Here is a 27622-nt window from a genome sequence, read left to right as displayed (position 1 = left end):
CTGGCTAGCATGTGAACACAGCAGTAGCAGCACACACACTTATAAAGAGAATTAATCCATTTATCCACGTGTTTATAATTTTTGAGCCAGAATACAATTCACCAAGTCAACTTGGTGTTCTGCATGGTTTATTGGTTATATGACACACATGGAGCACCTCCCTCAATGCCCCCCACAAGAAAAACCCAAATAAGCTAGAGAATGGAGGTTCCGGTGGTGAGGTTTAGGGGCTGCAGACACACATTGGGTCATTGGGGTGGAGACTGAGTCTGCACTCCTTCCTGCTTATAGCTGCCAAGAGGAGGACATGTAGAAAACTTAGGCAACACCATCCCACATGCACATCCGCCATCTGCAGCAAGGCTGGCACAAACCACAGGACACCATGTAAAAAGGAAGAAGCAAAGTTTCGCTTTGGGAAACAATCTTCCAGAACACACCCAAGGTCTGCAAGCCTTGTTCTCTGGTACTCATTTTGTGCAAAGCATCATGGGTTTTATATGGACAGAAGAAGTCTAACACTATTGTATATGTATTATGTATCATAAATGTTTAACTGCTGATAAGACAAAGCACAAACACAGCAATTATCCATAAGGAAATACAATGAGGCAATTAAGCCAAAGCAGTAATACTGCTGTTGACTGGAACATGCCAAGTTTAATCCTGAGATTGTTAGTTCACCCTGATGTTATTTTACTGATCACTGTTCTCTTGTGATGTGTCGAGTGGGGGAGACTAACTCTGGTATCAAGGGGAGACTGACGAGTTCCATAAAACTGCAGCTCCCTCCATCATACAGCTGCTGAAGTGAAGTCCCCTAAGGCTCTTACATGCCATCACCAGGATGAAGAGCACTGTGGCCACCACGGCTGTCCCATAGAACATGACGCTGATGTGGTGAGCCAGCTGGTCCACGTCGTCCACATTGGGCACCAGCATGGGGGGAATCAGGAAGCCAGTGGCCACACCCAGCTGGGGGGAGAGCAGCCAATCAGGACAAGATGTCAAAACACGGCAGCCATGCCAATGTCAGAAAGCAACATCATAACTTATACATATGCATCCATTTATAATTATTATACAGGTTTTGAGAAAAGGAGGAAACATGCTATCAGTGATTTTGCAGGACAAATAAAGTAAAAAAAGAAATATGTGTAGAACAAGACAGGGAACCACAGGCAGACCCACTTAAATGGAACTCTGGAATGAGGGTAACAAGTGACAAAAGGTAAAAGACATGAATATGAATCCCTCAGTATTTACTCACTTTGCTTCAATGTAATTTATTTATATAGCTTATAGTGGTGACCCATAACAGTGTGAAATAGTGTTACTACCGCAGTCACTTTTTAAAGTAATAATTCCCTAAATTTCAATACTATGGAAGCACGTAGAGGACATGCATTCAGGGCTTGAGATTCATGTCTCACAATAGAGAACGGGGGGGAGGATTTTAGATTTTCAATTAAAAAATCAATTCAATAGCTTTAGCCATGGCATTTTTGTGGAATCCGCTTCTCTCTTGACAAATACTGCTTGTATGTCTTCTAATAAATTTTGTTTTCTGAGACATTTTCTTGATCACAAAATAAACTTGTGATCTTGGAAAAACAAGAAAAATAAGCAGTGAACCCAATATAAAATATAGAAATAAGATAATGATGGATGTCCTCTGTGGACTTTCGTACAATGCAGAGTTCATAAGTAGTTGTCCATCGACGTGAACATTAAGTAAACAGGCCACGTTTGGGTGCACATTCCCATGAACGGGCCACGTTAAAAGCGGGTGCACATTCCCATGAACAGGCCACGTTAAAAGCGGCTGCACATTCCCGTGAACGGGTCACGTTAAAAGCGGCTGCACATTCCCGTGAACGGGCCACGCTAAAAGCGGCTGCACATTCCCGTGAACGGGTCACCTTAAAAGCAGGTGCACATTCCCGTGAACGGGTCACCTTAAAAGCGGGTGCACATTCCCATGAACGGGCCACGTTAAAAGCGGGTGCACATTCCCGTGAACGGGCCACGTTAAAAGCGGGTGCACATTCCCGTGAACGGGCCACGTTAAAAGCGGGTGCACATTCCCGTGAACGGGCCACGTTAAAAGCGGGTGCACATTCCCGTGAACGGGCCACGTTAAAAGCGGGTGCACATTCCCGTGAACGGGCCACGTTAAAAGCGGGTGCACATTCCCGTGAACGGGCCACGTTAAAAGCGGGTGCACATTCCCGTGAACGGGCCACGTTAAAAGCGGGTGCACATTCCCGTGAACGGGCCACGTTAAAAGCGGGTGCACATTCCCGTGAACGGGCCACGTTAAAAGCGGGTGCACATTCCCGTGAACGGGCCACGTTAAAAGCGGGTGCACATTCCCGTGAACGGGCCACGTTAAAAGCGGGTGCACATTCCTGTGAACAGGTCTGAGACATCACTCACCACAGTCAGAGCATACACTGAGACGACAGATAAGGCACTTACAGAGTCTCATAATACGCTTGTTGAAAGGACTGACATAAGACACCATCAGTAGGAGCTGATCCGCTACAGCAACAGCTACTCCCGGAGTATGGCAGCCATCTGAGGGACCAGACCAATAATATGTGTACCCACCTACAGAGATCTGCCCACTCCCCGGTCTACGTACCTCAGAGAGTGTCACCACCGAAATGCGGAGTTTACAAAGCACCTCCAACAGCAGAGGAAGATGGTCATCTTGCCGGAGAGACAAGACGTTCCACATGCCTTCCGATTGGGACCCAGGTGCTGACATGTAGCTGCTGACACCCCAGCACCACATCAGTACTGACCCCCAACAGGCCTGTCCCTAAAGGCTCTCCGGTAGTTTCAACTTTTCAGAGGATGAGACTCCCGAGGGCTTTCTCCCATTCCCCTAATGGTGCATGCAGCCTTCCTGTGAGCAGCTGCAGCAGAACTACTCCCATGGAGAGCAGAAAGGTGTCCTATCTGTCTGGTCAGAGCTGTGTGAAGTTTTTACAGGGTTTAGAATACCAATCCCGGCCCCAACCCCCAAATTTTGCCCTGCAAGTCTGAGGACCACTAGCAGGGGCAGATGCAGCTTATCGTCATACCCAGGAACAACCAACTTATTAAAAACCTTTTATTCCACAAGAATAAAAACATTTAAAGTCCTTATATTCACGTGTCTCAGTTTGTCCTGATTAGTGCTGCCATCCTTATTATATATCATTTATGTGTCTTCTGACATAAAAGCTTATATTCCTGGAGACAAGGAAAAACTAGAATGGACACAATGATTATTAAAAATAGGAAAATACAACTGACTCAATCAGATAGCAATTTCAATGTGGTGATTAGTACAATTAACACAGTATACTGTAATATAACTTTTACAGGCATTAAGAGGCTGGCTCTTACTCTACAGTCAATACAATAAATTGATACTACTATGATATTAGCTTGTCTATATGAGTATTTCTGTAACAGTTGGGTTGAACTTCCCATCTCTGCAGCACATGTTCTCTGCTACGGGCAGGCAGGACAAGTCTTTCCTTGGGTTCTCTTGAAAATGAAAGTTCACCAGATTTTCGCTGCTTCAGCTTGGCACGACAGCCCTATTATCTGAGATGCTGCAGTTTCCTTTTCATACTCCGAGTGATTATAGCTGACAACAGAGCAAGCTGGGCTGATGGACTCTTCTTTCCCTCTGTCATGCTTGGTGGTATCCAGCACATCTTAAATAACAAACAGGTTGCCGCTTCAAAGATCACCTCATTATCAGACTTCAGCTGCAGGAATCTGCCAGAACCATCCATGATGGCTCAGTTACAGCATTAGTAAAGAGTTTTAGTTTTAAGCTAATGTTGTTTCATTGACTATCATTGCAGATTTTGGTCACCACAGCAGTGAAACACAGCAGAGCATTTTCCCACCCCCCTAAAATTAACAGTGCTATAAATATTCAAAGATTGGGAAGTTACTGTTATGTCTTTTATTTCCTAGCTGCAGCTAAGAGCTTGGAAAGAACTGCAGAATGACACGATTTCTTACATTGCCTAGACGTGTTCCCCCAAAGCTTGGATTGCACAGTGAACCCAAGCAGCTAGCATGCATGTGTGCGCGCATGTGTGTGCGTGTCTGCATGTCTAATGATAAACCTGCAGCTCACTCACCAACAACGTAAGCCGCAAAAACAAAAGCAGACACATACAGATTATGATTCCCGCTCTCTGCTCTTCTGACTTGTGAATGCAAAGCAACTTTAGCAGATCCTTCCACTAAAGGCGTGACATTCATACTGTCCTGGGCAGTGATGTCAGGGAAGCGCACTTGTAATTTTAAAGATTGCTGGTTTGAATCCCCAACCAGCAAGGCACCACTGAGGTACCCTGAGCAAGGTACCACCCACAAGCAGTGCTCCCTGGGCGCTGAATTAGCTGCCCCCTGCTATATCACATATGGGTTAAATGCAGAGGACACATTTCATTGTTGTGTGCTGTGGTGTGTCAACAATGACCACTGATCTCTAAATTCTAAAACTTTCAGAGTTGCCATGTTCACAGTTAATCAGCAAATTACAAGTTTATAGTGAATAATTCAGAACAATGTATACTATATCTTCAGCATTGTAGTACAGCTATCAATTAAAAAAAACAAGGTGAAGTTATTTGTGGACCTCTAAAGTCACACCGTTTTTGGAAAAGCTGTTGCTCTTCCTAAAGTAGCTTCACTTCAAGCTACATGGGGGTACAAGAATGTGCTGTGTGTGTGTGCACACAAGTCTGTTCCTTTTACTGATCTATAAATACTTGTAGTTCTTTACGGACAACCTAACACTATCCATCCGTCCTGCATTTTTCTGTCATACTCTCACTGCATGCTGCAGCGTTCTTGCATTCTCTATTCTCCCGTACTCTCATGACACGTTGCAACATTCTCTTTTCTCCTAGAATAGAATAGAATAGAATGCCTTTTATTGTCATTATACATTTTTTACATATACAATGAGATGAAAAGCATCTCCTTGGGTCAGTGCTCAAACATATACATATAAAATATAAAAAGAGAAGTAGTATAAAAGTATGTATAAAATATGTATAAAAATAAGCAATGTAAACAAATAGAAAGTATTAAAGTGACAGTGTAATATATCTTATTGCACAAGCATATGTATATAAAGTGAACGAATGCACAATTTCACATTGACCGGATTATTACACAGTGATAATATATAATAAATAGATGTGGTAAGATTTTTTAGTGTATATACTCTAAATACTAAATACTATATACTATACTCTTACGGCATGCTGCAATGTTATGTTCTCTATTCTCCCATACTCTCATGACACGTTGCAACATTCTTTTCTCCTATACTCTTACGGCATGCTACAATGTTATGCTCTCTATTCTCCCAAACTCTCGCAGCATGCAAGCTTTGGTCACTGTTTGACTGACCAGAATTTTCCATCTCTGCTCATTTGCACATTTTTTCCCCCATTCGGTAGTCTACATATTCAAGAAAAATGTTCTGGCACCTTTAAGTAATGGCAAGTTTCAGATAGCTGTGTAATATGCTCCTTACCCTTAAAATTACACAATAGCTGAATGAAATATGTATCTGTAACAGATTTCTTAACCCTCAGGCAGAGAATCTGCTGTGAGCAAGAACAAACCCTCAAATCCAAGTAACAGGACAGTGTTTCTGAGTAACAGAAACGCTGAGTTTGAGCCATAAGACTGGGTCAGAACATTGCCTACACTGCAAGGCTTGTGGGGTGCTCATGGTCAGCCATGGTGAATAACTACTGAGAATGGTCCGAGGAGGACAGAACAACAAACTGCCAGTAGGGTGCTGGGTGGTCAAGACTCATCAATACAAGATGTGCACGAAGGCTGTCCCATCTGGTACAAACCAACAGGAGGGCTACTGTGGTACAAATATCAGATCATTTTGAGGGTGGTTGCAGGAGTAAAGCATCACGACACAGTGCACAATGCAAACAACAACAAACAAATTTATATTTGTATAGCGCATTATCACAACATTACATCGTCTCAAAGCGCTTTACAGCATCCCTGCCCAAAGCCCCCAGTGAGTAAGCCATAGGCGACAGTGGCAAGGAAAAACTCCCTAGAAGGAAGAAACCTTGGGAGGGACCAGACTCAAAGGGGGAGCCCATTCTCCTGGGGCCGACAAGTAAAGTCAAATCGGAGAGATGGCTAAGTGGCAAGTCACACAGTATAAGTCATAAAATATGAGTCACAATCGGGTAGCAGGGAGGTGATGACAAGTGCTCCTTCAGATCGCCGGGCAACCAGTAGTATGGCATCCGGGCATACATGGAGGACAACACAGGTAGAAGGGAGTGCTAGACAGAAGGACGCCTTGGGTAGTGGAGACGTCGCAAGTAGCAGGGTGTGCAGGATATCTTGATAAATTGGGGTCTCCAGGCAGCACACCCCAGGAGGAGTAGGGGAAATAAAATGTGCAATTAGTCAAAGTAAGGGAGACAATAGGCAGTGCTAACAGTTAGGTGAGTGCAGTATGAAGTGCAATGTGCAAGCTCCGGCAGATATGGCTATGGCAGCATAAGTATGAGGGAGAGGCAAGTAGGAATGCAGGCATGGGGAGTCCCTGAAATGTCAGAACTCCAATTCCACAAGGGGGTGTGAAGCTAGAGTGACAGCACTGACAGTTCAGTTCATCCAAAGCCAGTGGCACCGATCCCCACCCAGCTCTACACCTCACACTACAGATCTAACTGGGGGTGAACAATTAGCTAAAGCTAGAACTAGTATCCCTATAAGCTAAACTAAACAGGTGCGTCTAGACTCGAATATTGAGAGTGAGCCTGAAACCCGCACATCCGGTAGAAGACCATTCCACAGCTGAGGAGCTCTATAGGAGAAAGCTCTGCAGCCTGCCAGAAAGCATTAAGGTAAGGGATGATTAATTACAATATAATGCTATATATCCACATACAAACTAGGCAAGATGTTCCACTCACACATTGGGAGAGAACCCAGCCGTATTATTCCCAGCGTCAGGCGTCCAGTCGCAGCTTGCTATACTTGCTCCGCCCAGGGGCTAAATGCACTGATGCAAAATGTCCCGACCACTAATCTGCGAATGAACCGGAAGTCCAACAATTTGAAATGACCACCGAAAAGAGCGTAGAGACCCTGTAACCCTTTTAGTCTGAGCACCCGCTCCTATTGGCGACTCGCTGTCAGGAAATTAATGGTGCACACATCTCATATTTTCCCTATAGGCTAGACTGAATAAGTGTGTTTTTAGTCTATACTCAATATAGAGAGTGAGCCTGAATCCCACGCATCAGGTGGAAAACCATTCCACAGCTGAGGAGATCTATAGGAGAAAGCTCTGCAGCCTGCTGTAGCTCTTTCTACCCAGGGTACTAACAGATATCCTGCGCCTTGAGAACATAGCAAACCCCTAGGCCAGCATCTCACCAAGGTATTCTGGTGCAAGGCCATTCAGTGCTTTATAAGTCAATAGCAGTATTTTATAGTCAATCCAAGACTTAACTGAAAGCCAGTGAAGGGAGGATAAGACCGGTGTAAAGTGATCAATTTTTTTTAGTGTTTGTGAGAACTCTGGCTGCTGCATTCTGTACCAGCTGAAGTTTATGTAAGGATCTAGATGGGCATCCAGAAAGGAGGGCATTACAGTAGTCCAGTCTGGGAGTTATAAAGGCACGTATTCATTTTTCTGCATCATGAAGGGAGACCATCTTCCGTAGCTTAGCTATGTTCCGTAGATGACAGAACGCAGTTCTAGTAATGCTTCTTATGTGAGCATTGAAACATAATTCTGAATCAATTAGAAGACCAAGATTTCTGACCACTGTGTTAGGTTGTGCAGGAAGGTCACCAGTGTTGAGGTGGTGAAACTTATTTCATGCATTCTTGGAACCAATTACCAGAACTTCTGTTTTTTCTGTTTAACACAGCCTGCTGTTTGTACAAGATATTCAACATTATTCATGTGGGGGTGATCATAATGTTTTGGCTCACCTGCTCCTTATTTCTAGTCATATGTAACTCTACCACCACAACCTGCTGCCCCTAGAGTCCCTTGTTTTGTGTTTCTGTTTTCCCTCTGTTGATGCTAAAAATGCATCCCTCCTCCACTCAACGGAATGCAATTTGCACAATCTCTGCCAAAATGCACCAGTTAATGGAAATATGTACAATTTTGACCTACACAAACATTATGCTCAGCTATACATATCATTACTCTCAATTGGCCATAACATTAACATAAGAACCAGGTAAGGGGTAAATTACTGACATGCAAAATACAATTCATACCCTCAAGCTTTTCTTACACCACCTGACTGGATGGTACTCAAAGACTGTGCAGATATTTCTGCTATTATGCCTCACCCAAGCCAGAGGCAGCTTAGAATCTATTTTGCAGACTTGTTCAGCAAGGACTGACTTTTGCTCTATTTATGTTTAAGCCAAATTCATGTAGGCAAGACCGCATCTCTCTCAGCCAACACCAATACAAGACAATATAATACTGTCATTAGAGATAGTTTAAAAGTCTACAAAAATCTTTTGTTTCTTAAGAACTTAAGAGAAACAAGTAGCTGAACAGTTTATGACAGTTTAAGCACCATTAGGCTTCAAATAGCCACAGATGCCTAGATTGCAAGTGTATCAGGATAACAGTGACTTATCATGGAAATTCTTTTATGACCATGTCTTGTGAAGATTATGAATGGAAACAACAAATGTAAGTCCTTAAGCTATAAAACAGCACAGAAGATTCTGAATCAAAGCATGACAGGAAGTAATCCAGTCATGATTTCTGTATACAAGGTGAATGACACGACGTGCATATTTTTTGTCAAATTCCAACAAAAACATCGCAAGTTCAATATTATTATTATACGAAACTTCTTTAAAGTCAATATATTTTCAATACAGGAATAAATGTCTGATGGATTAATGAGTTGAAGTTTTTCATTTAGAAAAAAATAGTAAAATGTAATATTTTTGGTTGCACCACCTGACATTTCTCATTTTATGAAACCTAATTTGTCATTCACCCTATAATTGCTCGACATTTGAAAAGCAGTAACATTAGGTTGAACTAGCAATATTTCATTCCATTTTACACAGTCACTGCAATGCATATATTTATCTCGTGTCAGTCTTAGGGCACTTTTCCACCGCACCAGGTATCTTACTTTTATTACTTTGAGTACCAAAAATACGGCACTTTAAGCTGTTGGTTTTCGTCTGCCATAAAAACTGGTACCAGCGCTGAATGACACCACAACACAAAGCGAGGTATTTTGTACCGAATTCGAAAAATGGCTGTGGTATATTATAGGGCTGGATTTATGGGACCTACTGAAATAAAGGTAGCTGATTATGAGAAAGACCTTGGTGTGTATGTTGACGCTTCCATGTCTCATTCTCACCAGGCGGGGAAGCAATAAAAAAGGCCAACAGGATGCTGGGGTATATCTCCAGGTGTGTGGAGTTTAAGTCAAGGGAGGTAATGCTAAGAATATACAATTCCTTGGTGAGACCTCACCTAGAATATTGTGTGCAGGTTTGGTCACCATATCTTAAAAAGGACATTGCGGCCTTAGAAAAGGTGCAGCGTAGGGCCACAAGAATGATTCCTGGTCTTAGAGGAATGTCATACGAGGAAAGGTTAGTTGAGCTAAATCTGTTCAGCCTCAAGCAAAGGAGACTGAGGGGGGACATGATCCAGGTCTATAAGATTCTAACAGGTGAGCATTAGTTCAAATACAAGAACTCGTGGCCATAGGTGGAAATTAGCGGGAGAACATTTCAAACTGGATTTAAGGAAGCACTTCTTTACACAGCGTGTAGTCAGAGTATGGAATAGTCTTCCTGATAATGTAGTGCAAGCTGAATCCTTGGGTTCCTTTAAATCAGAGCTAGATAAGATTTGAACAACTCTGAGCTATTAGTTAAGTTCTCCCCAAGCGAGCTCGATGGGCCGAATGGCCTCCTCTCGTTTGTATAGTTCTTATGTTCTTATGATGAGTGATGTTAATAGCAACATCGCATTTTATGCACATGACAATTCTTACATCACGACTCAGCTGGATTAAGATCAGGCTCTCTCTTACTTTCAATTGTGTATAGACACTATAGCGCGGGGAGTTTAAGTTTCCCTGAAACATTACTACTCTGTCATAAGAAAACCTTAGCTACCTTTGCAATTTTAATTATTCCTTTTATAGATTATTTATTAAATGTTTAAAAATCAGTTTTTACCTCTGCTGCTTTTGCATGTTGCATGCGTTCTCTGAGACAACTGTAATTATGTTCATCCTCTCCTAGATGATATATATATATATATATATATATGCAAAAAAAAGAAAAAGATAAAATTAAAAGCTGAATTTTAGAAAAGAAAAAGAACCGAAAACAAGAGCTGCCAGGGTGAGACACACCAGCACCCAGCCACTTGCCGACATGGTAGCATGTGTGACAAGGTCAGACTCATGTGGCCAGTGGGTCTCAGGCTTGGACCTGGGCAGGTACCTCAGCTCATAAGATAAACCGATAAGAACTGCAGCAGACTTACTGAAGACCCAGTTTGTTTGATTCACATAACAATCACTTCAGTATGGTGTTGGTGTGCTGTGTCTGACAGAAATCCTGTACACTGTGCCACACAGTAGCAGACCCCGTAGCAGAAGGGCTGCTGTTCCATTTGAAGATGACTATAGATTCAGAAATGAGGCTGAGAAATACTGCAAATGGGTCCATCTCCTACACCCTCCTTCTCAAGAGGAAGAAGCAGGATATTTACTAGGTGCCTTTGCAGAAATAGTCAACAAACAAGAACGTGGTTTAACTAACAAAAACACCTGCGAAACAGGCAGCATCACCCTATCTCTCTCCCTCACACACAGAATGAACTTCCTACAAACCACCGCCAACTGATAACACATACGCAGGGGGCACTGCCTCCTGACCTCTCCTCAGCCCGCCCAGCCCCAGCAATATTTATATCCTGCAGAAAATGTCTGACATTTCACACATGCACATTTAAAAACATACCACCTACCTCTAAATTACTGATGGCTTTAATCCTAGCCTGCAGGATGATAAAGGCCAATGTACAGTGAGGTTGTGGAGCTAAAGAATCCTGCTGGCCAAGTTGGTATAAATAAGCTACTGTAAACAATGACAACTACAAATATTCACTGCATTTTCAGTGTACACTGAATGTAACAATACAGTGCATTGCCACACAATTATAAGGAGGATCTTATGTTACCCAGGGATGAGGAACAAACCTACAACCTTACAAGTGTGAATCCACTTAAATGAAGAACGAGTACAAAAAAAACTGAACATTATCCCAATGGCTAGTTTAAACAAACAAAAAAAACTGTCACCTTTGACTACATTCTTTATGTAGCTAGCCCAGTTGACCGGTAGCATCAATTCTTAAGTTCCACAGCAACATGCATATATTGCATGGGCAATACTGATAAATGCAATACTGCTACTGCTTCCATACAGTAAAAATTAATCGGTTACACTATGAAAATCAGTTCTGACTCACAACATATATATCAACTTTAAGTAAATCAGAAATGTTCCAGCCTATACACACAGCCCTAAACTAAGGCGTCATCTGCAATTAAACCACGAAAATTAACGAAAACATTTGTTTTAAAATGTATACTTCTCTTGTTTGTCATGTGAAGATTTAGGGAGGTGATAATGAAACGCTGGTCTGATCACCTGGTTTCCAAAGACTCCGATTGAACAGGCTGTGGACACCTCCTTCGAGCCGAACCAAACTGAGGCGATCCGGGACGGCATTCCGAGGATGAAGACCTGGGCCAGGGAGCAGGAGAACTGTCCAAGGACACTCACCCAGAACAGGTCCGGTCTTACGCTGGCCACTTTAATCCAGGTCCCCATACAGTTTGCGGCGGTACCTGCGAGCGCGATGACCCTCAAACCCTTTTTGTCCAAAAGCCACGTTACGGGAAATATAAAAGGGATGTAAGTCATCATGTACACCATTGACATCCAATCGACAGTGAAAGAGTCAACTTTGTAGAATTTCATGAAGATATTGCTGATGATTCCGTACTGGATCCACTGGAAGGCATTACAGAGCGAATAAGTGCTGAAAAGGAATACTATAACCCATCGGCGTTTGTACAAACGAGTGGCTGGTTTATCAGCGCCGTTTCCATCCGAGCGGTCATAAAATCCATGTCCGTCAGATGTTTTTGGTTTTTGTAAGACCGAAGTATTAGTTTCCTCTTTTACTTCAAAATCAGCACCTTTCGTTTCCTCCTGCATTTTAATTCTATTGGTTTTGAACAGAAAGCAAGTAACCTACGGAGTTATCATGAATATTGTTATACGATTAATGTCCGAAACATGAAAGTAAAAATAAAGAATATTTCGTATTAAGCCTTGGTTATAAGGTTAAAGTCAAGACTTATTTTCTTCGTGGCGAACGGTTACTTTGGCACACACTCTGGCGAAACAGCCACAGTAAAGTTTACCTCCCGAAAATGGTCAACACGTGTTAATTTAGAAAGCACTGCATTTCCCAAAGAGTCCCAAACACACTTCCTACAAAGAACTGTTTTCTGGTATACAGTAACACACATATATATAATTTTAAAATGTAAGAAACTAGATCAATGATTTACAACAAGTCAAACTTCCTCAGGAAGTCAAGGAACTAATTGGTTGAATCAGCACCAATTTAGTATGCGATCACATATCACCCCTGGACGCAGCATTGCTTTCAAAGTTAAAGACATTTCAAAATGAAAGGTTACAACGACTGCATTTTAACGAAAGAAAGAAAAAACACTCCCTCCTACGTCCGCTTCAAATCCAGCTTTGGTGCCCGAAGCAGTGACGGGGCTCCAGTATCCACGTGGTTTCCGAACTCTGACTCCATCCACCAATCACCGTCAGACAGCACCGAGGACGGTCCAATCAGAACAGTCGAGTGTGCACGGGCGGTCTTCGGTCTGACATAGAACGTAATACACTGACTGGTAATTCAGCCCTCGAAGGTTGGGTTTTTAATGGTGAAATGGCCTGTTATTTAATCACTCTGGATAATATTAAAGTCGATTATCATAATCAAATTGATCATCGTTTGACACGAAATAGCTAACAGACTATAACTTGTAAACTTCCTGATAATGAAACAGCCACAATTTCCATGATGAAATACCTACATAATTATCGTCTAGCATGATTTGTAGTCAGTAGTGCTTTTTAATTTTTTCCTCACATTGCCTACAATAAAATAATAAAAAAATATATATTATATTCATGCATAGTGAACATCATCTATCCATCTTCCATCAATTTGCCTCGGTCAATTGCCAGGGGGAGCTGGAGCCTATGCCAGGGATGCCCAGGAGCAGATTGTACACCATCATAGGGCACATACACACACAGTCATAATATAACTGCATGTCATTAGACTGTGGGATGAAACTAGAGTATTCTGAGGACACCTACCCAACACAGGGAGAACATGCAAGCTCTGTGCACACACTTGCACATTTACTCACACACACATGCACACACACACACACAGACTCATACACACACTCAGCAGATGCAAAATTTAAATCCCCAACCTTGGAAGTATGAACCAACAATGTCACACATATAGAAAATACATTTCTAAATTTTGCATTTTTGTTTGTCATTTTCACACATTTTACATTTCACAAATTCAAAATACATCACTTGGGGACAGAAAATAAATACATTGCACATTTGAATAAAATAAAATGGTACATATAAAATGATGTAACAAACTTATAAGTAAGTGAATTTTGAATTAGAATCTAACAAATGGTGAAATGCACAAAATATAATTTTACTTATTTCACTGAAATTTTTAAGATGTGCTCCCTGTTAAACTTAAGGCCATTTTACTTAACTGATTATAAAGCAGGTTCTATAATGGTTCTTAAATACAGTTGTTGACACAGTATATCTTTAATGTCTGTTATCAATTCAAATTGAAGCACCTTTCAGACTTTTAAATAAGAGCTTGAAATTTTCAATTCTGATTATGGATTATTAAGAATATTTAATGTACAAGTTGATTGATTGACTGTTGACAAATATATTACTGTTCAAGTCATCAAAAATACAAACTTGAGGAACTGCTGTTGAAAAATATAACTGCCATCTATAGTATAGTCAGCATAAATGAAACACCTGTTTGTTCATGGTTCACTTAACACATTTTTATTCTGTAAATACTTCAAAATAAAGAATACATCAAAATGCAAAAAAACAAAAAAAAGCAGTCTCAAAGCAGCGTTCAAAGAAATTGAAAACTGTCTAAATCTTGGATTGCTCAAAATAGCCATAATTTGCCTTAAAACCTGCTTCACTGACGTAATGAATTTATTTGATGCATTGAAATATTGAAGGACTTAATTATAATAATCCTATAAAAATCCCATGATTATCCTTATGGATTGGCATGCCTTTGATTTTTTTTAGTTGAGCGACTTTTGCATGGCTGTGCTTCCTCAATGTCCAACAGAGGACAGCACAGAAGCATAAGTCACCCTCTCTGCATCTTACAAACACATTCATTAGACCATAACACCAACATACATTCCTGTTAAGAGATAAGTATATGTTTATACCGTTAGTAATAATGGATCCCTGCAGATGTACTCAAACTTTTGGTTGATTCTGTATATGAGAAATTTATTTACTCAAGTTACTGTTTCAAGAGAAAGCTAAACACACTTGCCATCTAGCGGTTGAATTATGTAGCTTCTTCACCATCATCTGTGTACTCATGGTTCCAGCAGAAACTTTGATTAGTCACATTATATGGTTTCAGTGACTGAAACAGTTACCAAAGCAATTCTATTTGCTTTAAGCTTGAATTCTTGTGAAATGTTTGAACCAAAAATATCACCCTTAAATTTTTAATATGTAGACAGCAGGACAAGTCAATAGGGGAGACCAGAGACTATTGCTAAATGTGGTCAGTTGTTGAACAGGCTTTTAACATACTTCAACCTGGCTATACATCCCCCCACTTCTGCTAGTTTAAGGCTCCTAGCAACAGTCTGTCAGTTATGAAACATGTTGCACTGATCGTATGCAGATTAATGAGTAAATAGATAACAGCTTTGATTCATAAACTGTCCCGAGTCTCCCCCACTGTAGCCACAGACCAGTGCTGGGGCTTTGCTGTGTATGTGAAGCTTACATGATCCCTCATGTCATACGGGTTTCTACTGGGTACTCTGATTCCCCAAACCTGGGCATGTGCAGAGGCAATGTCAATTCAATTCAATTCGATTTTATTCAATCCAGTCCAATCCAATTCATTTCAATTCAATTCCATTCAGTTCTATTAAATACAATTTATACACGCAACTTCAGAATATTGCATTGTCTCAAGGCACTTTCAATTATCCCTGGCCAAAGCTGACAGAGAGCAAGCCAGAGGCGAAAATGGCAAGGAAAAACTTCCTAGCAGGAAGAGACCTTGGAAGGAACCACACTCAAAGGGGGGGCGGCTTTTCTCCAGGGGCCCGGCAGAGGAAGTTCAAATATATATACACACTAACATGCATATACACACCATAAAATGTATTTATACACACTAAAATGTTCAGTGTTATCAGCTGCCAAAGCATAAAGACAGCACCTGTACAGTTATTTATAAGTTGAAGATAGATTTTCACAATACAGTAGTAATTTTATTATCCGTAGACTCCAAGAGAGATATACAGCAGAATGGCAGTCCTTTTCATTCTCTCTCCTTTTTTGAGTCATTACTACCAAGTTTATAGTTGCTGTCAGTATCAACATTTTATGCTTAATTTCAAGATTCAAGACATTTATTTGCCATTTGTACAAACACAGACAGTACAGGTATGTAGGAATTTTTGTGGGGAGCTCTTAGACTCAGCAGTAAATAAGAGAAATAAGTGAAAGCTAGGATAGGTAATAACAGCACAAGATAAGTACTAAGAAGACATTAAATGACATTAATTTCATTTTCATTCTTGAAACCATCATTTACAAATGGCAAAAAATATATATAATGGTCCTAAACAGATAATTCTATGTAACCCAAAAATGTCATTTTACATTAAATTCTGCTTTGGTTAATTTAATCTCGGTCTTCTGGTGGGTCATCTGTACCAGCAGATTGTAAATGTTACTCTCCAGGAGACAGTGTGGTAAAAATGTCTCCCCTTGGTGGTCAGAGATGGTAGCGCAGTGAGGTCACATGGGCCTGCTGGAATGCCCTGAAGGGGGGAGAGCACTGGTTGGTGGAGGAGTGCAAATCCACAGCGCAGCACAAAGGCTCATGATGGCTCAGCACAGCACTCAGGTATTTGGCCTCTTCTGTCAACTGCTTCACCTCCCGTCTCAGTGCAGCATTTTCCCTCTCCAACTTCTCGCTTTCCTAAAACAACACACCTGCAATGATCAGCCATGTTTGTGTTACACCGCAACACACCTGCAATGATCAGCCACGTTTGTGTTACACCACAATTCACCCCTAATGATCAGCCATGTTTGTATTAAACTGCAACAGACCTGCAATGATCAGCCATGTTTGTGTTACATCTCAATTCGCCTGCAATGATCAGCCATGTTTGTTACACTGCAACACACCTGCAATGATTAGCCATGCTTGTATTACACCACAACACACCTGCAATGATCACCCATGTTTGTGTTACACCACAACACACCTGCATTTATCAGCCATGTTTGTGTTACACCACAATTCACCTGCAATGATCAGCAACGTTTGTGTTACATCTCAATTCACCTGCATTGATCAGCCATGTTTGTGTTACACCACAATTCACCTGCAATGATCAGCCATATGTGTGTTACACCAAAAAACACTTACAATTGTCAGCCATGTTTGTGTTACAATGCAACACCCCTGGAATGATCAGCCATGTTTGTCTTACACCACAACACACCTTTATCTGGATCAGCTTATGAAGGCTTGTGTCCTGTTTATACCACTAAACTCTTTCTAGTCTACATCATTATGTAAATCAATGGCTCTGTGTTCCAGTGGAAGTTACCTGTGCCTTTTGAGCAGTGTGTGTAAACCCAACCTGATAAAATGTTGCACTTAGATGGGCCTAGTCTGTGGCTTGGCCAGATAGGATGCTGTGCCTGTGATCAAAAGGTCATTGGCTGAAATCCTAGAGTCAACAGAATGATTTCACCATTCCCCCCTTGAATAAGGCCCTTAACCACCAATTGTTCCAGGAACTCTACTTTTTGAAATATATTTGTCACTTTGGATAACATTGTCTGCTAAATAAATAATAATTCAATGACCCAACACTAAAGTTAATATCATATAAGGCCATTCACCATCAGTAACCATTTACTTTGTTACTGGTGTTATCTACAAATCAGTACATGTGCAGTGCAAAGAGAATTTATACAGAAAAATAAAATCAAGAGAACAGTGCTCATGTGCTCAGTTCAGTCCAAGTATTTAATAAGCATTTTTGCCAAGATCCATGACTGTTGGTTCATTGAGGATTGAGAGCCACAATCTGAGATGGGTTTAGATCTGCACCAGTGGCATCACACTAACACTGGCCCTGAGCACCACGCAACCTCTCTGACTGCGGCAGACCCTCAGGACAGCGCAACTTACTGCCCCCACAGTCTCCCAGACAGTGCAGTTTTCTACCCCCACAGTCTCCCCGACAGTGCAGCTTACCGTCCCACAGTCTCCCAGGCAGTGCAGCTTACCACCCCATTTTCTCCCGGACAGTGTAGCTTACTGTCCCACAGTCTGCCGGACAGTGTAGCTTACTGCCCCCACAGTCTCCCGGACAGTGTAGCTTACTGTCCCACAGTCTGCCGGACAGTGTAGTTTACTGTCCCACAGTCTCCCGGACAGTGTAGCTTACTGTCCCACAGTCTCCCGGACAGTGCAGCTTACTGCCCCCACAGTCTCCCAGACAGTGCAGCTTACTGTCCCACAGTCTCCCGGACAGTGCAGCTTACTGCCCCCACAGTCTCCCAGACAGTGCAGCTTACTGTCCCACAGTCTCCCGGACAGTGTAGCTTACTGTCCCACAGTCTCCCGGACAGTGTAGCTTACTGTCCCACAGTCTGCCGGACAGTGTAGCTTACTGTCCCACAGTCTGCCGGACAGTGTAGCTTACTGTCCCACAGTCTCCCGGACAGTGTAGCTTACTGCCCCCACAGTCTCCCGGGCAGTGTAGCTTACTGTCCCACAGTCAACCGGACAGTGTAGCTTACTGTCCCACAGTCTCCCGGACAGAGTAGCTTACTGCCCCCACAGTCTGCCGGACAGTGTAGCTTACTGTCCCACAGTCTGCCGGACAGTGTAGCTTACTGTCCCACAGTCTCCCGGACAGTGTAGCTTACTGCCCCCACAGTCTCCCGGACAGTGTAGCTTACTGTCCCACAGTCTCCCGGGCAGTGTAGCTTACTGTCCCACAGTCTCCCGGACAGTGTAGCTTACTGTCCCACAGTCTCCCGGACAGTGCAGCTTACTGTCCCACAGTCTCCTGGACAGTGCAGCTTACTGCCCCCACAGTCTCCCGGACAGTGCAGCTTACTGTCCCACAGTCTCCCGGACAGAGTAGCTTACTGCCCCCACAGTCTCCCGGACAGTGTAGCTTACTGTCCCACAGTCTCCCAGACAGTGTAGCTTACTGTCCCACAGTCTCCCGGACAGTGTAGCTTACTGTCCCACAGTCTCCCAGACAGTGTAGCTTACTGTCCCACAGTCTCCCGGACAGTGTAGCTTACTGTTCCATAGTCTCCTGGACAGTACAGCTTACTGCCCCCACAGTTTCCTGGACAGTGCAGGTTAAACTAAGTTCACTCTACACAATTTTAGCTCCGATTTTCCTGTGTAATAGTCCAGCTCCATCACAGCAGTGACCCTGACCAAACTCATCAGGAAGGCCAGCTCCATCATAGCAGTGACCCTGGACCCACTGGAGGCAGTAGCAAAATCTGACAATGTTATGAACAATTCTGCCCCTCTGCTTCAGGGGGCGATATCCTGGAGCACATTTAGCCACCGGCTCATTCCACCACAGTGTGATAAGAAGCCCTACTGGGCGTCCTTCCTGCCTGCTGCCATCAGACACCATAGTAACTCCACCCAACATGTCACCCCCCCCACCCCCAGCCATAGCATGTTGGGGATGGACCCATAAAATCTGGTGCTGCTACTGTATTACCATCAATCGTTTTTAAATTATTATTATGATTATCATCTGTAAATATTTATTTCCGTAATAATACCACATTTTGTTTTCAGGATATTCTATTTGTGCACTGTCAGGTCAGGTCAGGTTGGAGAGCATACACTGGTAATAATATAATAATAATATCAGTAAATATCAGTTTTTTTCTATAGTATTACATTATTCTGTTTTTGCAATATTCTTATAATTAATTTTGAATTTTGTGTCCCATCACTGTTCCCAGTGCCAGTTTAAACAATATCAAAACCACTTCACAGCCCATAATGAATCCTGCTGCAAGCCAGATGTGGCAGTGGGCCTTGAGTACACATATGTGTATTACATAAATCGAAGATGAGTAAAAGGTTGTACAATAGTAGGAAAGTATTTTATTCGCAGGAATTTAATTCAGGTTCAAATGCTCAATTAAAAAAAGTTTAGCTAAAATTGCATTAATACCCAGCTATACCAAATGATCTTGGGGGTGACACATCCATTGTATTCTGGAACCACCATAATCGCTTAGCTACACAATGCTGGGAAACATAACATGAGTGATAAATTGAATGAAGCATTCAATGTTAATTCTGTCAAGTTTTTTTTGGAGCAGAGACAATTTACAAGGTCAACAATAACTTCAGGATTCCTCATGTCACCCCAGAAGGAAACCTTTCAGGACCTAGAATAACAGTCATGCTGGAGACTCAAAAAATGTGGCGAATCATCTTATGATCGAGTGGTACAAATCAGAAGCATTTGGCCTAAATGCAAAGCATTATGTTTCTACAAACCCAACCCAAGTCAGCCAGGGAACATTGATCCTGCTGTTATGGAGGCAGTATCATTTTACGGGGATGATTGTGCTTGTCAGGATCCTTGGGCATGTATCCAGGACAACCCTGGCAATTTCTGCGCAATGACTGTAGTTGAGTACCAGCCTGCACTTTAACCCCTTTCACAAAATTTGAGAATATGTGAAGAATGCCAGTCCATCTAAGCCAAGCCTAAGCAGAACAGGTAAACATTGGACAATTGTAAAGCTGGTAGGAACATATTCTAATGGAGTCACTGTAATCACTGCTAAAAGTTACAGAAACCAGCTAGTGTGATAATAATAGCCTCTATTCAAATAGTTTTTGTACAATAAATAAGACCCCTAGTCTTTGAACAGGCCCCAAATCTTTGAACAAGGCTCCGAATCTTTGAACAGGCCCCAAATCTTTGAACAAGGCTCCGAATCTTTGAACAGGCCCCAAATCTTTGAACAAGGCTCCAAATCTTTGAACAAGGCCTCAAATCTTTGAACAAGGCTCTGAATCTTTGAACAAGGCTCTGAATCTTTGAACAAGGCCTCGAATCTTTCAAGAGGCCCCGAATCTTTGAACAAGGCTCCAAATCTTTGAACAAGCCCTCGAATCTTTGAACAAGGCTCCAAATTTTTGAACAAGGCCCCGAATCTTTGAACAAGGCTCCGAATCTTTGAACAAGGCCCCGAATCTTTGAACAAGGCCTCGAATCTTTGAACAAGGCTCCGAATCTTTGAACAGGCTCCGAATCTTTGAACAAGGCTCCGAATCTTTGAACAAGGCTCCGAATCTTTGAAGAGGCCCCGAATCTTTGAACAAGGCTCAGAATCTTTGAACAAGGCTCAGAATCTTTGAACAGGCCCCGAATCTTTGAACAAGGCTCCGAATCTTTGAACAAGGCCTCGAATCTTTGAACAAGGCTCCGAATCTTTGAAGAGGCCCCGAATCTTTGAACAAGGCTCAGAATCTTTGAACAAGGCTCCGAATCTTTGAACAGGGCCCGAATATTTGAACAAGGCCCTGAATCCTTAAAATGGCTCCAGGGATGCTGGAGAAATGGCTGACCCTGTGCTGTTACCCATGTCATTATGTCTACCTGGAGAGTAAGATATGCGAAAACGAATGAATATGCATCTGTCTTGTTCAAATGGCTAAATAAAGCATCATCACATAAGAAGATCGTTATGCAGTCTGGAGTGTAGCTAGAAATTCTGGGCCACATGACAAAATGTCACCTTGGGTCCTTCCAATTGGGCTGCCACTTACTGAAGAAATACGGAACACCACCCCATCGAGATAAAATTTGCTGGCTGGGGGGTTCCCGTTAATTGTGTAATCTTCCCCAAGCATATAACTTATAATTTGGCATGGGCTCCAACAGTGCTGCCCCCCCTCCAGGGTATCCATGCCCCTCCAAGGTCCCTGAGTGCAGAGGCACAAACTAAACTGTTAAAGATGTTTCTATTGGAACAAAAGTAATAAATAACACTTAGAGGACCCTCCCTCTTTAAATAACAGATCTGGTTATGCAGATAAACGGAAATAGGAAACCCTGCTGCTTTATGTTAGAGCTGTTCTAACAGACTGTGTAGGTTGTTTTCCAATCGTTCAGCAAGATTAAATCTTAAAGTAACGTGAGAACATGAGGAGTGGAATCTTCAGTGAAAGACATCTGCTGACATTTGGGCAATCTTCCATGGGGGAAGTCCCTGATGGAAGATGTGCTGTTGTTGATTATGGATTGATGAACTTTTCGTCAAATAGGTGATTACAGTACACTAAAAGCTGATATTATTATTATTATTAGTAGTAGTAGTAGTAGTAGTAGTAGTCGGGTGTACTTAGTAATAGTAGGGCTTTGGGTGGGGATGCTGTAAAGCGCTTTGGGACAATGTAATTTTGTGATAATGTGCTATACAAAAATAAATTTGTTGGTTTGTTTGTTGTAGTAGTAGTTACATGTACTTATTCAGGTAAATGAATTGCTAAGAATAGTATTGTTGTCATATTACTGTTATTTGTCAAAGTAATTACTGAATCACTCATGTGACTAAACTGATTATGCATCTCTAGAAATGCAGTAAAAATTACTTCTGGACAAAACAGAGCAAAGAACTGTCCCTCAGCAGGTAACATGCCTACTCCTGTAGAATAAGTGACCCTAACCATTAGAAAACAATGTTTTCAAGTTGTTCATCAGTTTTGTTTTCATTAGAGGTATGAGTGGTACTCCCAACTAGCCACAAGGATGGTGACCTATGGTAAATTATTCTTGGCATTCAGTTAGTTATGTCTGGTCATCAGCCACTGCTGTCTTTGTGCTTCTCACAAACCTGTCTTTCTGTTGCAGCTCCCATCTTCTCACCACCGTCCTGGGGACTCTTTGTGTTACATTAAAGGACCGCTTACCATCACCAAAACCACAAATGGTGGAAAGGAATAGGAAGAGTGTGACCAACCCCACTTTCTGACATGCCAGCCAACGCCAGGCAGACACCAGGCATACAGTTCAGATGGCACCCATGCATTAACACGTGAACAAGGCACTGCATCACAGCATGTCTCTTGGCCTTGAGACATTTTCCAGAAATGCAGTACAATAGAAGATGTTTTTCACTAACCCTAACCCTATGCGCTCAAAAACCATCGTAATTTGATCTGAGGCTGATTGAAACTGGGTGACTGACAGGAACTTTTCTAAAACTGAAGCCAGAAAATCCCCCCATGTGCCACACCCACAACTGGGCGGAAAGCCTGTGGCCTTGCCTGGCGCCAGCAGCCGGGAGAGGTACCCATGCTCACCAGGTGTAGGCTGTCGGCCTTCTGGGTCTGCCGCATCCTGCTCTTCTGTGCTGCTACCCGGTTCTTCTCCCTCCTCATGACCTTCTTCACATTGTCCATGGAGTCCTGGGCAGTGAAACAAAAGTCAGTAGATGCTTCCACAACCGATAGTGTCTAAAAAGACCCCAAAAGGTATTCATTAAAATGTCAGATTATTAAGCTAAAGATGACATACACTATATGGACAAAAGTATTGGGACACACCTGTTAATCATTGAATTCAGGTGTTTCATTTAGACCCATTGCCACATGTGTTTAAAATCAAGCATATAGCCATGCAATGAGGTTTACAAACATTTGTGAAAGAATGGGTTGTCCTGAACAGCTCGATGAATTCAAGTGTGGTGCTGTCATAGGATGCCACCTTTGCAGTTTGTGAAATTTCTTCCCTGCTAGATATTCCACGGTAAAATGAAAGTGGTATTATTGCAAAGTGGAAGCATTTAGGAGCAACTGGAACCCAGCCACAAAGTGGCAGACCACATAAAGTAACAGAGCGGGGTCGTCAAGTGCTGATGCACATAGTACATAAAAGTCACCAACACTCTCTTGACTCAGTAACTGCAGATTTCCAAACATCCTCTGGCATAAACCCCAGCACAAAACCTGAAGTAGCTGCATGCAAGCCTCACTTCACCAAGCACAATGCGAAGCATTGGATGGAGTGATATAAAGTCGGCACTGGACTTTGGAGCAGTGGAACTGTGTTCTGTGAAATGAAGAATCACAGATTTCAGACTGATGGATGAGTCTGGGTTTGACAGATGCCAGGAGAACGTTACCTGCCTGGCTGCATTGTGCCAACTGTAAAGTTTGGTAATGGAGGGATAATGGTATGGGGTTGTCTTTCAGGGGTTGGGCTGGGCCCTTTAGTTCCAGTGAAAGGAACTCCTAATGCTTCAGGTTACCAACACATTTTGGACAATTCTATGCTTCCAACTTTGAGGGAACAGTTTGTGAAAGGCCCTTTTCTGTTCCAACATGACTGTGCCACAGTGCACAAAGCAAGATCCATAAATACATGATTGGGTGAGTTTGGTGTGAAAGCCCTAACCTCAACCCCATCAAACACCTTTGGGATGAACCAGAACGGAGATTGAGGGCCAGGCCTTAATGTCCAACATCAGTGCTTGACCTCATAAATGCTCATGGATGAATGGGCAAAAATTCTCACAGACACACTCCAAAAACTTGCGGAAAGCCTTCCCAAACTCCATATTGATGCCTATGGATTAAGAATGGGATGTCATAAAAGTTTCTGTAGGTGTAATGGCCAGATGCGCCAATACTTTTATACATATAGTGTATTTATGAATTCGTTAATATTGGCATTAGGTGCTTACTTCAAAATCATGAAAGTATGTAAAATACATCGTAACTGCACACATCTGTCAGTTGATTAAACCAGACACAGTAATAGACTAAATAAAGGCAAAATAGCCCAAAGAGAACCATAATGTATTACAGCCTGGAGGAAAGACCAACACTCGATACCGCCGCCAAAGGTTATTTCTAGAAAGCAGTGGCAGAAATAGAGCAGACCAGCTTTTTAGGAAGGATGTGGTTTTCTCCAGCTCCTGGCAATAGCGGCAAGCTCCAGCTACGGAGTCACTGTGCACATTTACAAGCACACAGGGCCTCCTCTGGCCATTTTCTGTTTCAGCGACTACAGCATGAGCCCCAAAGAGTATATCTAACACAGTCAGAATGTAGCTACAGCTTCCCTGCTACAGAAGCAAAGGAGTTTTCTCCATAGCTCTTGTGATAATCCCAGGTAAATTACTGGTGGACAAAGAGTGTCTTGCCTAAGTTATCAGCCTGGCAAATAGATCCACTCCCTCCACTGGCCCACCCCCCATACTGGCAGTCCTTCTGTACCATCCTCCCCCCACAGCCCTTAAAAGAGCAGTGCATGGGTGTCGCGGTGTGGGGGGGGGGGGCACATTCACACCGGTCCTACCTGCTGGATGTCAGGAGAAGGCGAGCCGGTGTAACATGTGTCGTTGCTGTCTGAACCTTGCGCCATTGCTGGGAAGCACAGGACCGGTCCTCTCACCGCTTCTGCTCTGTGTGAACGTGTGTGTCAGTATGCTGAGTAACACTTGGACATGTTCCTAATGAGTAATGAGTTTCTGATTCTCTCTCACTCTCTCGCTTTCTGGCTCCTTTTCTGTTTGATGAGCTGCTGTCTCATTGCCAGTGTCTGCTGGGAAGTGACACCAAGCTAAAAGCCAAAAACTGCTCACAGATTCCTGCAAAAACATAACTGCTGTGTTTATTGTCACTTATTATTGTTGTTATCTGAAGTATTTGCAAAGCATTACATACATGTATTTTCTGTTATCTGTAGAGGACAAACTCTGTCTTACTGTATGCATGTATTTTACAAAGCCTACCTCTCAAAATTTTAAGAAACAGTATTAACTTAAACTATTATTTAATAGTATATTATATAATATTTACAACTAAACCAATATAAACAACAGCATAAACTGTCTCAATGTAATGAATCAAATAAATGGGGGACATTTCAAAATAACGATGGAACATGAAGAAAATGTATTAAAAGTGAAAAACTTTTATAAGGACTAAATGGACATAAATGTTATATGTAAAATTTGAATTAAAGAATAAAAGAACAGATTTTCATTTACTGCGTGATGAATAATGGGCATGGCGTTTAAATTTGAATATTGACTTCTTTTATGAATTGTATCCAGGCTCGTAAATGAACATGTTGTAAGATGACTAGGCTTGCTGGTTCAGCAAGCAGCAGCTCTCCCTACACCTCCCAGCTTTGAGCACCAGCCCTGCCCATTCTCCTTCCATGTCTATAAGGTATACAGTAGTACTGATAATACATTGATCCCCATGCGGAAATCCTTTTTGTATCATTTTGCTCTCCGTATAGGTGAGAGCAAGCTTGGGGGCCATAGCAAGGGAGCAGGGATTAAGGCACGTGTTCAAGGGCTGATTGACGTGATGATTCTGCCAAGGATAGGGCTCAAGCCAGTGACTTTCAGGCACAGAGGCTAACCCCGCTGAGGAAAGGGAATACAGCCCTAACTAGAGAATAGATTGATGGGTACTGTAAGACTGCCTGCCAAGGAAAATGCAGAAAATAATTACTGCTTTTCATGTCTTTCCCAGCTCCCTTTGCAACTCGAAAGAAAGTGTTTACCTTCAGCAGAATCAGTGACACTGACTGGTGATCGAAGTAGACTCTAGATATCTGGAAATGAGAGCAGAACCTCAGCTTTACTTCTCCTTTGAAGACAAAGACATGGCTCAGCCATGTTTCAACCTTGTCAGACAGGGAGGGGGAGGGTGTGGATGTGCGGGGGGGGCAAAGTCAGAAGATAAGTACACTTGTTCAGGTCACTGGTTCCTTGTTTGCGATCTTTATGTAGAACTGAGTTTATTTTCTCTTATGTAAACACACCCAGAGCCTGAAGCTAGGTCCTGTACACAGCTTTAGCCTCTGCGTTACCCAATGCCTATTTTCAGCTGTGACTGCCTATTTCTTCTTGTTTTCCCTCACTGATTTTGCTAAGCCTACCTGTACTCCTGCTCCTGAAAAAAGTCCCAGTTCTCCCCACCTGCCCCTTGTGTCGCGTAGCTCTGCCCAGTGTCCCGTTGAGGACACATTTCACAGGCCTGCTTGGCACCATCATACCCATATAGTTCTTTCATTTCACCTCCTGAGACACCTGCTTACAAGACAATGGATCTTGTAGTCAGGGACGGATTACGGACCGGGCCAGAGGGGCCGCTGCCCAGGGGCCCTTGGGGTGCAGGGGACCCATGGGGCCCCTAGCCCAAAACAATTTGCAACGCTTATCAACAATGTATTTTCGTTTGTCTATTTTAGAGGGCCTACATTCTTTGATCCTCTGCCTACAAGGGCCCCTGTCCCTATAGGGCCTCTGATGGAAACATGGAGGGAGGGCATTTGGCTGCCAAGGGCCCTTGAATTGTGGTGGTTGTGGTGGTGATGCTGGTGGTGGTGGGGGGGGGGCCCTTGCAAACGTTTTGCCCAGGGGCCCACACAACCCATAATCCGTCCCTGCTTGTAGTCTATGTACATATAATGTGAATTTTTGTGAATTTACAGTTGCATAACCAGCAACATTTCAGCATTTGAGAAAACTGTACCTTATGCATATTATCGCCTGTTAATTTTTTAGTGTCATGGTCCCCCCCTTTAGTGCCACTTTAGCTTGTGCCGCATGTGGGAACTTGCTTAAGTGTATGGCCAGAATGTGACACCACACCCAGGACATCAGTATCACTTGTTTGCTAGCAATAAGGTAAGCAGATTAAAACTGTAGATCGTAACTGGGTGTGTATAAGTGCAATTACTGGGAGGCATGAGGCAATCGCAAGGCTGGATACAAAGCCTCAGTCGTAATACAGGAATGACTGGTTCTGTGTTTCTTGGATTACTACAACTGCATTACCACTAATGTGACATACTTCAGAAGTACATTTACAAAGCTAGAAAAAATTAAACCTTAAATCTGAATGACTTTGGAGATCAATTTGCGTCTAACGTAATTGTACTTAAATACGACAATCTTGTAATTTTATGAAATGCAAATCCATATCCATAGCTGCAAATGTATACCTGTGCCTGTCACCCAAGTTACACAAGTACAATTCTCATTTTACAATTACAAATCCTAATTTAAGAGTTTGCGA

At 42.5% G+C, this 27622-nt stretch overlaps 2 protein-coding genes across 4 annotated transcripts in view; both read right to left on the bottom strand.

Moving 5' to 3' along the window:
- LOC111844435 (choline/ethanolamine transporter flvcr2b-like) overlaps positions 1–12903 on the bottom strand; it is a 28376-nt gene extending 15473 nt beyond the window's left edge. For all 3 annotated transcript variants that reach the window (XM_023812907.2, XM_023812904.2, XM_023812903.2), the window contains exons 1-2: positions 11761–12903; positions 834–975 (exon numbers count right to left, since the gene is read on the bottom strand). In XM_023812907.2, the coding sequence (XP_023668675.1) occupies positions 834–975; positions 11761–12333 (715 nt within the window). In that variant the 5' untranslated portion in view covers positions 12334–12903. The remainder of the gene's footprint in view (positions 1–833; positions 976–11760) is intronic.
- A 2430-nt stretch (positions 12904–15333) lies between these two features.
- On the bottom strand, positions 15334–25017 carry LOC111844393 (basic leucine zipper transcriptional factor ATF-like). Its single transcript, XM_023812835.2, has 3 exons — positions 24882–25017; positions 22883–22987; positions 15334–16468 (listed from the first exon to the last, which is right to left on the bottom strand). The coding sequence occupies exons 1-3, from the start codon at positions 24945–24947 to the stop codon at positions 16262–16264; spliced, it is 378 nt and encodes a 125-aa protein (XP_023668603.2). The 5' UTR covers positions 24948–25017; the 3' UTR covers positions 15334–16261.
- Between the last annotated feature and the right edge of the window lie 2605 nt (positions 25018–27622).

This window comes from Paramormyrops kingsleyae, chromosome 19 (assembly GCF_048594095.1).
Source record: "Paramormyrops kingsleyae isolate MSU_618 chromosome 19, PKINGS_0.4, whole genome shotgun sequence".
Classification (NCBI taxonomy): domain Eukaryota; kingdom Metazoa; phylum Chordata; class Actinopteri; order Osteoglossiformes; family Mormyridae; genus Paramormyrops; species Paramormyrops kingsleyae.
The sequence above is the reverse complement of the archived record's forward strand: the minus strand, read 5'-3'. Positions and strand labels throughout refer to the sequence as shown.